The sequence below is a fragment of the Rutilus rutilus genome, assembly GCF_951802725.1.
Source record: "Rutilus rutilus genome assembly, chromosome: 2".
Lineage (NCBI taxonomy): Eukaryota > Metazoa > Chordata > Actinopteri > Cypriniformes > Leuciscidae > Rutilus > Rutilus rutilus.
Genome location: NC_140210.1, coordinates 20,301,364 through 20,314,749, shown reverse-complemented (window position 1 = coordinate 20,314,749; position 13,386 = coordinate 20,301,364). Strand labels below are relative to the sequence as shown.

The 13,386-nt window shown below is 44.7% G+C and overlaps 1 protein-coding gene across 3 annotated transcripts in view; it reads left to right on the top strand.

The window, feature by feature from the left end:
- The window catches only part of hgsnat (heparan-alpha-glucosaminide N-acetyltransferase), a 28,673-nt gene extending 15,584 nt beyond the window's left edge, over positions 1-13,089 (top strand). For all 3 annotated transcript variants that reach the window (XM_084395155.1, XM_084395154.1, XM_084395156.1), the window contains 7 exons: positions 7,247-7,368; positions 7,846-7,972; positions 8,808-8,894; positions 9,520-9,597; positions 10,509-10,579; positions 10,794-10,906; positions 11,580-13,089. In XM_084395155.1, coding sequence (XP_084251281.1) covers positions 7,247-7,368; positions 7,846-7,972; positions 8,808-8,894; positions 9,520-9,597; positions 10,509-10,579; positions 10,794-10,906; positions 11,580-11,761 — 780 coding nt within the window. In that variant the 3' untranslated portion in view covers positions 11,762-13,089. The remainder of the gene's footprint in view (positions 1-7,246; positions 7,369-7,845; positions 7,973-8,807; positions 8,895-9,519; positions 9,598-10,508; positions 10,580-10,793; positions 10,907-11,579) is intronic.
- The last annotated feature ends 297 nt before the right edge of the window (positions 13,090-13,386 follow it).

Here is a 13,386-nt window from a genome sequence, read left to right as displayed (position 1 = left end):
TCCTTTGTGTTTTTGAAAAGTTTTGCGTACAGACGACAACGTTGTCAAAGCGATCTTCGCTCTCACGGATTCGCGAAAATGACTAAAAAACGCTGTGTTATGCATGCCAGGCCAGTAGTTGGCGATGTCACTTTGTCGAAGAAATGCGCACATACGTTCTCTTACGAGAGTCCTCTCGTACTGCGTTTTTGTAAAAACGCTACGGGAAAAGTCTCTTTTCACGAAATACTGAAGCAAAAAATTATCCTTAATTTTCATACATGTAAAACGCGTTGCGGCAGTGCTTAGCTATGGCGAGACGGCTTGCTCGCTCATTGGCTGCTCTGCAGCAACTGCATAAGCCTATCGAGCGAGGCCTGAGGTGACGTCAGGCCAATGAGGACGCTTCGCGCCCTCCTAGCCATTTCCCGCCGAGACGGGTGTGGCTAACCTCTATATAAGGAGCTCGAGAAGGCTGATTCACTTGATTTTTCATCTCTTCAGCGAAGCTCTCACATCGCTGGATCACGAGGAAGCAAGCGTCGTTGAGGCAAGCACTTCAGCGGGACGAGCCACTCGAAGCTGCTGGCAACGCCGCCTTCTACAGCCGTACCTGCTGCGCTTTCCGGCGCTATATCCTTTGCATTACTACTGTTCTTGTGTGTGTGTGTGTGTGTTCGCCCCGCGACACTCACCCCCTAAAGAGCTGCGTCTTTTTAAAGATGCCTTCGTGTGGCTCGTGCCGAGCCCCACTCTCCCAGGGAGACCGCCACGTCATCTGTGTTTCCTGTTTGGGAGAGGACCATGCAGCGCTCGCGCTCGCTGACGGCGGCTGCCCTCACTGCGAGCTTTTGCCGATGGTGACTCTGCGGACTCGCCTGGCATCCTTCTCAGAGTCTGCATTCCCCGCCGCGCTGCCGCGCCGCAAGAAGCGCCGCTCGCAGCGGGTCCCGGAACCCGCTCCAACCCGACCAAGCTCGCCGGTTCGCCCGCCTGCTTCACCGGCTTCTCCTGTACTTCTTCCTGATGCTCAGCGCCCGCAGTCTGCCGCCGCTTCATCAGAGGAAGTCGTTTCCGAGGCCGCGTCGGGGGAGAAGGATTCCTGCTCTCTGTTAGCTTCAGGCAGCGAGGACTGGGCGAGCTCTGAGGACCTCGCGCCTCCTGCCCGCAAGCCCACTACGAGAGCCAACATCGAGAAGGAGCTCATGCGAGTACTCGCGCTGGCCGCGGCGAGCCTCGGCCTCGAGTGGTCTGCACCGGAACTCCCCTCTCGTACCCGGCTGGATGGTAGCTTCCTCCCTGGTGAGCGCACTTCTCCGGAATCTAAGCCCGCCCCCTTTCTTCCTGAGCTTCATGAAGAAGTGGCGAAGGCTTGGAATGCGCCCTACTCTGCGCGAACGCGCTCGTCTGTGTCGCCTGCATTTTCCTCCTTGGATAATGCAAAAGACCGAGGCTACCTTTCACTTCCGCCGGTGGAACAGGCGATAGCAACCCACCTTTGCCCGCCCTCTGCTGGACGGCGGACTAAACCGGTGTTGCCTTCCAAAGCCTGCCGCATGACGTCGACGCTGCTCGCGCGAATTTTCTCCGCCGCTGGGCAGGCTGCGTCAGCGCTACACACCATGGCTACGCTGCAGATATTCCAGGGTGATCTCCTCCGTAAGTTGGATGAGATAGGACCTGAAGCTATCTGCATCGCGGATTTGAGGAGCGCTTCGGACCTAACACTCCGCGCTACCAAGTCTGCTGCACAAGCCATGGGAAGATGTATGGCTTCCGCCACTGTTGCTGAGAGACACCTATGGCTTACGCTCACGGAGATGGCTGATTCCGAGCGCAACGCGTTCCTCGACGCCCCGCTGTCTTCCGCTGGCCTTTTCGGTTCTTCTCTCTCCGAGTTCGTGGAGAGATTTACCGAAGCCCAGAAAGCGTCTCAAGCCTTCAAGCACTTCCTCCCGAAGCGCTCCGGTTCTGCAGCGAGTCGTGAGAAACAGACTCCGCGGAGTTCTCAGCCTCAGCCCCCGCCTTCGGCCACATCTTCACAGCAGCGACAGCAGCACAGCTCTAGGTCCCGCTCTCGCTCTACCAGCCGACGCCCCGCTCAGCGCGGGCCGCGGCCGAGGATTGTGGTAAAGCCGGAAGCCCCGAAGAAGTCCTAGCACTCCTAGGAAAGCGCAGGTGTGTGAGTCCCGCTGCGGCCGGTCTCTCACCCAAGCGCGCCGCTGTTTCAGTCCCAAGACTTGCGACTGCTCCAGCGTTTTCTGCAAGACGCAAGCCCGCACAGTTGCCCGCTTGCCTGCACACAAAAGCCGTTTTCACGGCTACCCAGATATATCCCGAAAAGAGTGTATTTTCTGGTGTCCCGGCCACGGCCGATGGTGCTATAAATGTAGTGTCGATGCCCACTCCTCAGTGCCCATCCCTACACATAAGCACAGCCCTACACTTAGGGCTCGCGCACATAAAATCGACTCAGATCGATTGCGCTTCAAATGTAGTGAAAGTGCCCACTTCCCAGTGCCCACATACACTATGTCTCACAGACCACAGGCTCTCTGTAAAAACGAGACCTGTGTGCGCTCGCTCTGCTCAGGCAGACAGCGCGTCCAAAGCAGTGAATGTGCCCGCGTCCCGCCCACATTTACCCGCAGACATGAGTCCCGCGAAACTCGCTCAGCCCTCCCTCACTCAGTTAAGCACTGTAGTAAGGTCGAGGACGAGCGCTCTGCCCGCTGTAATAAGCGCGCCCCCCGCCTCGAATGCCACAGGCATAACGCCTATGTTATCGCACCCCGAAGCACCTCTGTCACACGAACAGAGCGTGCTTCGCATCCAGCCCTTAGCCAGCCATGCAGTAGCATGGGCAGCGCTCCCAGGGGTTTCGGACTGGGTGCTAGGCATTATAAAGAGAGGCTTCTCGCTACAGTTTTGTCGACGCCCCCCCCCGCTTCACAGCGCGCGTCGAAACTTCGGTGAATTTAGAAGTAGCACACCTACTTCGCGCCGAAATATCAAAACTGATAAGCAAAGGGGCGATAGAGCATGTACCCCTAGCTCAAAGCAAAGGGGGGCTATACAGCAGATACTTTCTAGTCCCCAAAAAGGACGGTGGTATCAGACCCATACTGGATCTAAGACGGCTGAACAAAGCATTAGTGAAACGCAGTTTCAAAATGCTCACGACCAGGAAAATCCTCGCGCATGTTCGCCGAGGAGACTGGTTCATGTCGATAGATCTGAAGGACGCGTATTTTCAAATACAAATAGCGTCACATCACAGGCAATACTTGAGATTCGCCTTCGAGGGTCAGACATACCAGTATACAGTCCTGCCGTTCGGCTTGTCCCTGGCACCTCGTACATTTACGAAGTGCATGGACGCAGCGCTCGCTCCTCTCAGACTCAGAGGCATGCGAGTGCTGAACTATTTGGACGACTGGCTGATCCTAGCTCAATCACGATCACAGCTCGTGGAGCACAGAACCATTTTACTCGATCACCTCGAGAATCTTGGTATCACAGTCAATTGGACGAAGAGTTCACTGAACCCCAGTCAAACGATTTCGTTTCTGGGTACCATTCTGGACTCACAGTCTATGACAGCGCGGCTGTCGCCACAGCGCGTGCTGCACATTCAGCGCGCAGCGAGATCTTTCCGCTGCGGCGCGACTACCCCGCTCAGGACGTTTCAGAGGATGCTAGGTCTCATGGCCTCAGCATCACCGGTTCTTCAGCTGGGCTTGCTCCGCATGCGCCCTCTGCAGTTCTGGTTGAAAGCGCGAGTACCGCGCGGAGCGTGGGTGTCCGGCCGGTTACGTCTCAAGGTCAATCAGAGCTGTGTGGCAGCCCTAATACCTTGGTTGGCGGGCGACTGGTACCGATCAGGTGTAAGCCTGGGGACTTCCTCGGGAGTGAGGATGGTGTCGACAGACGCATCCACCTCGGGATGGGGAGCGCTGCTCGAGGGCAGACCGTTCTTCGGCCTGTGGTCGAAACGAGAAAAGCTCCAACACATCAACTGCCTGGAGATGCTGGCAGTGCACAATGCGCTGACGCGTTTTTGTCCCCAAATCAAGGACCAACACGTCGTAGTCCGTTCGGACAACACGGCCGTGGTGTCCTATATAAATCGCCAGGGCGGTCTGAGATCCACATCCCTATACAGGCTGGCGAAACGCCTCCTAATATGGGCTCAGCACAATTTGCGCTCGCTGAGAGCAGTGCATGTGCCTGGGCTCCAGAATGTGGGCCCAGACAGGCTGTCCAGGAACAACATTCCCCTGGGCGAATGGTCTCTACACCCGCAAACAGTCCTGCTGTTGTGGGAAAGATTCGGCAGAGCGGAAGTGGACCTATTCGCGTCCCGCGAAAACGCTCATTGCCCCGTGTTCTTTTCCAGAAACGACAGCGCGCTGTCCCACGTGTGGCCGCGCTGCCCGCTTTATGCCTTTCCCCCCGTCTCCCTCCTGCCACAGGTGTTAGAGCGGGTCAAGGAAACGAAATGCTCAGTGCTGCTTGTAGCACCGCTCTGGAAGAACCAAGCATGGTTCCCAGTCCTGATGCAGCTAGCAGACATCGCTCCATGGCCAGTGCCATTGAGGAGAGATCTCCTCTCGCAGGCCAGGGGCTCAATTTGGCACCCACACCCGGAGCTGTGGTCCCTTCACGTGTGGGCGCTCAACGGTTATCCGTTGACCTCGCAGAGGGAGTGATAAATACCATCACTCAGGCCAGGGCGCCGTCAACTCGGCGGCTTTATGCCTCGAAGTGGTCGGTTTTCTCCGGCTGGTGTACAGCTCGGAGCCTATCACCTCTCGATTGTGAGGTGACGGAGGTTCTCTCCTTCCTACAGGAGCTGTTGGATAAGGGCAGATCCCCTTCCACGCTCAAAGTTTATGTGGCGGCTATTACAGCGTTTTCTGGAACAACGCTGGGGCAGTCTCTAGGAAGGAACGATTTAGTCATCCGCTTCCTCAGGGGAGCTAGGAGGCTAAATCCTCCCAGGCCTCCTTCAGTCCCTATGTGGGACCTTTCTACGGTTTTGGCGGCCATGAAAGGTGCCCCTTTCGAGCCTATCCAATCTATTAGCCTCAAACATTTGTCTTTCAAAACAGTGTTCTTGATGGCTCTCGCTTCGGTGAAGCGCATAGGCGACCTGCACGCGCTCTCTGTGAGCCCAGCGTGCTTGGAGTTTGGACCTAACGACTCTAAAGTCATACTCAAACCTAAGCATGGCTATGTGCCAAAGTCCCTCAACACACCATTTCGGGCTCAGGTTATCTCCCTGTCTGCCCTGCCGGGATCAAGTGAGGAAGGGGACTCAAGTTTTCTTTGCCCCATTCGGGCTCTAAGAGCTTACGTGTCCCGCTCTGCTGTCTTCAGACAGACTGAGCAGCTCTTTGTCTCGTTCAGTGGACGTTCCAAGGGAATGGCTGTGTCGAAACAGAGCTTATCCAGATGGATAGTTGACGCCATAGCGCTGGCTTATACTGCCAAGGGCCTCCAGTGCCGTTGGGAGTTAGAGCGCACTCCACGAGGGGCGTTGCCTCCTCGTGGGCTTGGTCCAGCGGGATTTCCTTACAGGATATATGTACGGCGGCGGGCTGGGCCTCGCCGTCTACATTTATCAGGTTTTACAACCTAGAGGTTCCCGCCTTACAGGCTAAGCTACTATCGGTATAGCCGATTCAGCTGTCTAACTAGAACACTGAAATCGCATGCGCAACGCGCTGCCGACTGTCTTATGGGCAGAACTGTGTAAGACCCACATTTCCCACATTTAGTTCAGGTTCCCCCACCCTGTCTATGTGATGTCATATTCGCGTCTGCTGACGCAACCATATAAGGACAGAGGAATCCCCTCTTGTCTCTAGACTCTCTCTGTGAGGTCATGTTTTACGTCTGCGGACGTTACAATATAGGGAATTAAGGTTCCCCTCCCTTAATCCCAGGCTCTTTGAGTCTATCTGGTGATTATGCACTGTACACCTGGTTAGCTTCCAGTGATCGGTGTCTTTATCCCAGCACGCACGGCGTTTTACAAGGGGTTCCCGTAGCGTTTTTACAAAAACGCAGTACGAGAGGACTCTCGTAAGAGAACGTACTCGGTTACTAACGTAACCTCGGTTCTCTCTAGAAGAGGGAACGAGTACTGCGTTCTCTGCCGTGCGTACGGTTCACTCTGGTTCGCTTCGGCGATGAAAATCAAGTGAATCAGCCTTCTCGAGCTCCTTATATAGAGGTTAGCCACACCCGTCTCGGCGGGAAATGGCTAGGAGGGCGCGAAGCGTCCTCATTGGCCTGACGTCACCTCAGGCCTCGCTCGATAGGCTTATGCAGTTGCTGCAGAGCAGCCAATGAGCGAGCAAGCCGTCTCGCCATAGCTAAGCACTGCCGCAACGCGTTTTACATGTATGAAAATTAAGGATAATTTTTTGCTTCAGTATTTCGTGAAAAGAGACTTTTCCCGTAGCGTTTTTACAAAAACGCAGTACTCGTTCCCTCTTCTAGAGAGAACCGAGGTTACGTTAGTAACCGAGTACGTTTTCTTCTACATATGCAAATAATGTGTCTCTGCTGGTCGTAGTAGTGGTGCAGTAAATCTACACTTTGCTGGAGAAACGTTAATAAACTCAGTATCTTGAGCAGCACAAACATTGTCCTGTAGACCACAAATTTGCGTTTTTGTAGTTTACACAGAGAGTATAATGGTTTTTTGTTTAAAAAAAAATTGCACTATGAAATGACAAAAGCACATAAAATAACAGAGCGTGCTCGCAGTGTTGCCATGTCCACTTATTTTAAGCGTTTTTTGGCTTGTTTAAGCTTGGATCATACAGCGATCGAGTTTATGGAGTTATTAAAGTGCACAGGTGCGGGTCACAATATTTCAGTCTTATTTTTAGCATAAAGCATTTCCATTTATTTTGTTTTTTTATGGGCTTGGGCTTGTTCTTGTTCGTTGATTTGCTTGCAAGATCTGGCAACACGAATGCGTCAGGCTGGCACTGCTTTGCCTGTGATTTCTTGCACCGCACATACAGACGAGATAAATCTAAATTAAATGCAATATTTTTGATAACTAAATATATTATAACAATTTTGAGTGAAAAATGTAATTGAAAATTTTTCCCTTGAATTTTAGATTTACATTTTTACTGTATACACCCCTTTTGTTTGAATGACACTCTAACTGGCATTAACTCTTACTGTAATTATTTTTTAATTATATAATAATTAACATATTCTATCATCTTGTTGTTCACAGGAAACATGCTGGTACTCGGTGCATGATGTCTGCCTCTACTGGCCCGCATGGCTGTGTGTGATTGTCTTAGAGACGATATGGTTATGTTTGACCTTCCTCCTCCCAGTGCCAAACTGCCCAACGTTAGTAAACTCATACTCATGATACGAGTATATAATTTCTTTAACAGCTGTCTAAATGTCCTTCCTAATATCCCCTGCCTCATTTGCAATCACAAAGGGAACCTGCTGCAGAAACTACTCTTTTTCTGATTTGTTAAAATTACATGACATTTGCATAAATATCAGTAAGATATCATAAATATAAAAATAGATTTGAATAGGTCTGCTAATTAGAATTGCAAAACAGATTGTTAGCATATTTAAAAAGTACTTTTTCCCCTGGTAAATTATAAAGGGTGAAAAAGTAGTTATTACATAATGTTATTAGCCAGTTGTAATTGTTATATTGAATGGATGGATTGGTGCTACGTAAAATGAATATGCAAATTAAAGTGATTTGAATAGCATGACTCATGTCCATCTATTTGCTATTCATGACATGCACTTTGCATGGAAATTGCTAGATTTTTCTTCTTGATGTGTCTCTCTCTCTTGCAGTGGTTATTTGGGACCAGGGGGCATTGGTGACTTGGGCCTTTACCAAAACTGCACTGGTGGAGCTGCGGGTTACATTGATCGCTGGTTGCTCAGAGATAACCATATTTACCAGACACCTTCATCACGGGTAAATAGACACCAAAACAACGAGAACTGGTTGTCATTCTCCCAGACATAATTAGTAGGGCTGAGTTTCACTTTTCGAATCGATTAAATTCTGATCTCGATTCGATTCTATATTGATTAATTTTGATATATGTCAGATACACTACATGTATATTTTTCTCAAGGGGAAAAAACCTAACTATTGCTGTGCTCTACACAGAGACGCCTGTCAGTTGGCACATTACGATCATTTAAAAAATTTAAATGAACATACAAACATTAAAACTGTACATAAGGCAGTTTTTTATAACAATATATTTTTAATTGTAAAATTATGTTTCTACTCCAATACTCCGCGGTTGAAATTGATTGAGTGATTAAATGACATTTTGGTAAATTGTAATGTATCTTTCAATATACCTTCTGATGTTCATTCATGTTTATTTAAGTGCTATAACTAGTAGTAAAGAGGAAGAGATGATCCGTTCACATCCGCTTCGCTTGAACTGCTACAGCGACTGTCACTCTACATTACAGAGCGGCAAAATAGTTTTTATTGTTTGAATTTTGTAATAAAATTGACTGATTTGAAAGCTAAGACTTTTTTCATATCAAAAGTAACAAAACTTATTGCAATTTAGGCACACTACAAATAATGTTTAGTAAAGATTTGCTCATGCATCAACTGAAAACAGCATAGACTAAAATTTAAGAATCGAAATCAATTCATCAAAATGTGAATCGATTAAAATTCAGAAATCGATTTGCTAGAGCAACAGATAAGTTTCCACTCTTACTTTCTGTACTAGCAACTCGCTGATGCAATTCATTGTGTTTTTGTCTGTGCATATGTCTAGGTTGTATATCAGTCTATGATGCCCTTTGACCCTGAGGGTGTTTTGGGAAGCATCAACTCCATATTGATGGCTTTTTTGGGTCTTCAGGTGAGTCAAGTAGAAGGAATCTGGTTTTCACAGTAGCTCTATTCATGGACCCTTTTCACAGATTGTGGTGTTGAGTTTTCACAGTTGTCAACAGTCAAAGTTTATAACGCTGTACTTTGTGTTATTACCCTGACAGTAAATTAATTAATGAGTTATCACTGTTGTGAGGGTGTTTCTAATACAATGGCTGAGGGAGTGACGGCACATTTGACATCTTTCTTTCTTCTGGCCGCTGTAATCAGAGATTCTCTCTATTTTTTCCTTCTTTTGGAAAGTCGTTAAAACACTCATGCATTTTTTTCTTTTTCTTTTGATATTGGAACAAATGGGTATACAAACATTATATTTGTTGTTGTCTGCCATTCACCACTATATAAGTTTACTTCCACTTCTAAGAACCCTGGAAATTGCACGTTTTTTTTTTTTTTTTTTCATTTCTCTCTCTTTATTTAAACCTCATAGCAGCATCAGTGATTTTCCTTTCCCTCCCTCTCTCTTACTGTATCAGTTTCAGCAGTGCAGTCACATGCTTCATGTTAACTATTTTTGTTCTGCAGTGCTTCCGGGAATCACATCTAATAATTGTCTTATCCTATTGCATGTTTTGTGTTTATTTGTGTTTCAGGCAGGGAAAATTCTGCTGCATTACAGGGACCAACACAAGCAAATAATCACACGATTTCTCATTTGGGGATTCATACTGGTATGTTTACCATATGATTATTGTTTGTTTTTGCTAGCACTTTATATAATAACTATATAATAACTCAGTAAGATTTGTATACGTTTTATTCAGCAAGACATTTATATTGTTACAAAATATTTCTATCTCAAATACAAAATTAGGTTTTTTTTAACTTTCTATTCATCAAAGAATCTTAATAAAATGCATTACAGTTTCCACAAAAATATGAAGCATTACATCTGGTTTTAACATAATAATAAGACATGTTTCTTGAGCACCAAATTAGCATTTTAGAATGATGTTTGAGGAATCATGTGACACTGAAAACTGGAGGAAAGCTTTGTAGAAAACAGGTTTTTAAAATTGTAATAATATTTCACAATATTACTGTTTTTACTGTATTTTATATACCTACTGTATAATGTAAAAAAAAAAAAGCCAGTCATTGGTACAACCTGGTGATCAGGACCCCAGTACGAAGGGGTATATTTTGTGATAAAGAGTTGATTATGCTATTAATTACATGGCTACTCACCAGATAAATTCATAAATTGACATTAAATACTGATTTACAGTAAGTAGAAATTATTTTGTGATGAGAAGAAAGAGACCTGATATTGGTGCAGTTATGAAAGAAATAAGGGTCATTTATACAGTTAAGCAGTTGTTATACAAAAATATTTCAAGACAGAATGCCATGAATGACCAATAACAATCAAGTGCTTCAGAGAGTCATGTAACAGTGTTTGGTAGTGCTATTAGGGATGCATTTAATGTGTTTTTATTTATTTATGTTTATGTTACAGTTGTCTTATTTTGAACCCCTACACATCAGAAGATTCAAACACAATTTGAAATTTACACAGTCATTCAATATTTATATAAAGCTGTGGTTGTGGAAACCTCATGCTGTCTATCTTTGCATTAAGGGGATCATCTCAGCTGTATTGACCAAGTGCTCCAGAAATGAAGGCTTCATCCCTGTCAACAAAAACTTGTGGTAAACTCAGTCTGCCTGTAGTTTTACTTATTTTAATGTTTTTATTAGATACTATTACATTTTTTTTTTATATTGTTATGGTTATTGTCATCATTTGTGGTCACAAATTTCCGAACATCTTGTTCATACATGAAATTATGCACAGCACTTTCATTAGCAGAGGAATGTATTGTTTGATGTGTGATTCACAGCTTCTGTCTTGTGTGACTTTCAGGTCTTTTTCGTATGTGACGACTCTCAGCTGTTTTGCTTTTGTGACTCTGGGGGTTTTTTACTACACGGTGGATGTAAAGAAGTGGTGGTCTGGAGCTCCTTTCTTCTACCCTGGTAAGCACTTTTAAACAGCCAGAATGAATGTACCTAGACTGATGAATGCACCCAAATTTACTTTATATGGCTCTTGCATTTAAGATTCGACCCCTATGACCCCTCTGTATTATTTGTATTATTGTGGCAGTAACAAACCTCAAGGGGACGATATAGTTACCTTCAAATGCCTGTGCCAGGGTCAGCATGAAACAGAAATGGCGATAGTTTTTTCTTCCCTATTATAAAATATATACGAGTAAACTGGCTTCTCGAACAAGGAAAAAATGGAGGGCGGGACTTGAATTCGTCCAATGGGAATTGATTGTATCGTTGTGGTTTGCTTTTGCTGTGATGTCATGTGAGTGACATGTTGTCCGGTAAACACGCCATCAGAGAAAAGATGTCGCTGCAAAACGGAGAGGAAGTTATTTTGATTAAAGATTATGTGGGCACATGCATTTAAAAAAAAAAGAAAAGATGTGCACAGATAATTCATTTATAGTAAATACTGCAATGTTCTATACAAAATGAGAATAGTCAATTGTCTCTTTAAACTTGATTTGTTGTTATTCAGGCAGCTAGCTATAATCATGTTGACAGTATAATCAAAGTAATAAAACTGACTATAAAAAAAGCAGTTTATGCTAATTATCGCTATTACACCTTATAACTATGGTGTTTTATTTGGCAGGTATGAATTCTATCTTGGTGTATGTGGGACATGAAGTGTTTGAGGAATACTTCCCTTTTCGTTGGAAGATGGCCAATAGCCAATCACACGCAGAGCACCTGATACAGAACCTCCTGGCCACCTCTATATGGGTGTTCATAGCCTACCTGCTCTACAGAAAGAAGATCTTCTGGAAGATTTAAAAGCATATCTGTATCCTGCAGATTTTAGGACCTGCTCTTCATTGTGAAAGAGATTTTATTTGGGGGGGGGATATTTTTAGATGTAGAAAATCAGCAGATCTCTGAACATCTGTGGGGAGACAAAAACTCACACGTGATCCAGGAATAGAACTTGGCTATTATTTGAGAAGAACAGAAGGAAGAGAAAAGATGATCACATGGCAGTGCAAAGATACCTCTCTGGACTCAACCAAGCCATCAAAATGAATGACAAGATGCCAATGGCAGATTCTGCTAAATTCTAATTCAGTCCACTGGTTTTGGGTTAATTAATGATGTTTTGAAGCACAGTGATGCGTTATGATTGGATTTGGAATTTCTGAACGTTTCAGGACTAAGTTGGGTTTAGTTAAATAATTGATTTAAGCAAGTGTGAAACTATAAGCAAATGAGAAGGAAAGAAAACCCCAAACTGCCAAAAAACAGTCTTCCATCAAGGTGCTGAAAGCCACTATGTTACAGAATTTTAGGTTAATTTTTAATGTTATGAACACTTTTTTTTATTTTAAGTGGACTCTTTATCTCTTTTTTATAAATATATACTGTGGTTTTATTCTTTATATCTTAAGATCAAAGTATCATGGTAAGAATAGGATGTATATGTGTTCTGCCTTATCAAAAACTCAGGAGATTTGCACAACTTGGAGTGCCAAATATAGTGTACGTTATGCTTTCTCAGATAAAACAAAGTCCTTGTTTATTATAGTTTACCAATAACTTGTAACCTCTCCCAAAAATATACATTAAATTACAAAAAAAAAAAAAAAAAACACTAATCACTGACATATTTCCCATACACATTGCTGCTTAAGAAAATAATTGCTCCAAGAGAAGGGAAAATATTGATCCACTGTATTTATTGCCGACTCGAAAAATCAATTCCATTTTTGTTACGAATAATGGCTATTTTACAGATTTTGTTTTACATTTCCTCATGTTTTTCTTTGTTTTATGAACATTAATCTTTTTTTGCCATTAAATCTCATTTTTTCTTTATATGGATGAGGTGATCATGGGACCAGTAGTGCCATCTTGGCCCGGCAGCTTTCAATGGGCTCATCTTCAGGAGGGTTCCCCTCATATCACCAGTCAGTCTCAGACAGTCAGGCTGAGTTTACATGCTTGCCGAATCAGACATCCATTGTATTCCTTTAGATACTTAATTTTCTTTTTTTTTCAAAATTCATGTTTGAGGTATGCGTGCAATTTTGTGGAACAAAATGTGAAAGCTAAATGTATTATTTCATTGATAGTTCACTCAAAAATAAAAATGTCTGTCATTACCTGCATGTCACTCCAAACCTCTGGAATTCTTTCTTCTGTGGAACATTAAAGAAGATGTAATCGAAATGATTCAACCCCATTGCAAATCAGGTTTATTTCCAAAACTTTGACAAACTTTCAGGTGTTTGCAATGAACAAATCAATCAAAAGTAATTGAAATATCTCAACACAACCAATGTTTCAAGGTTTCCCCAAACTGAAAATGGAACTTTTGCATTTTGCAATGACTTATGCAGTCTCAAAATTATTCAACCCCCCTGAATAGAATCCCTCACAACAGCACAAATCTGCAAAACAGCTCT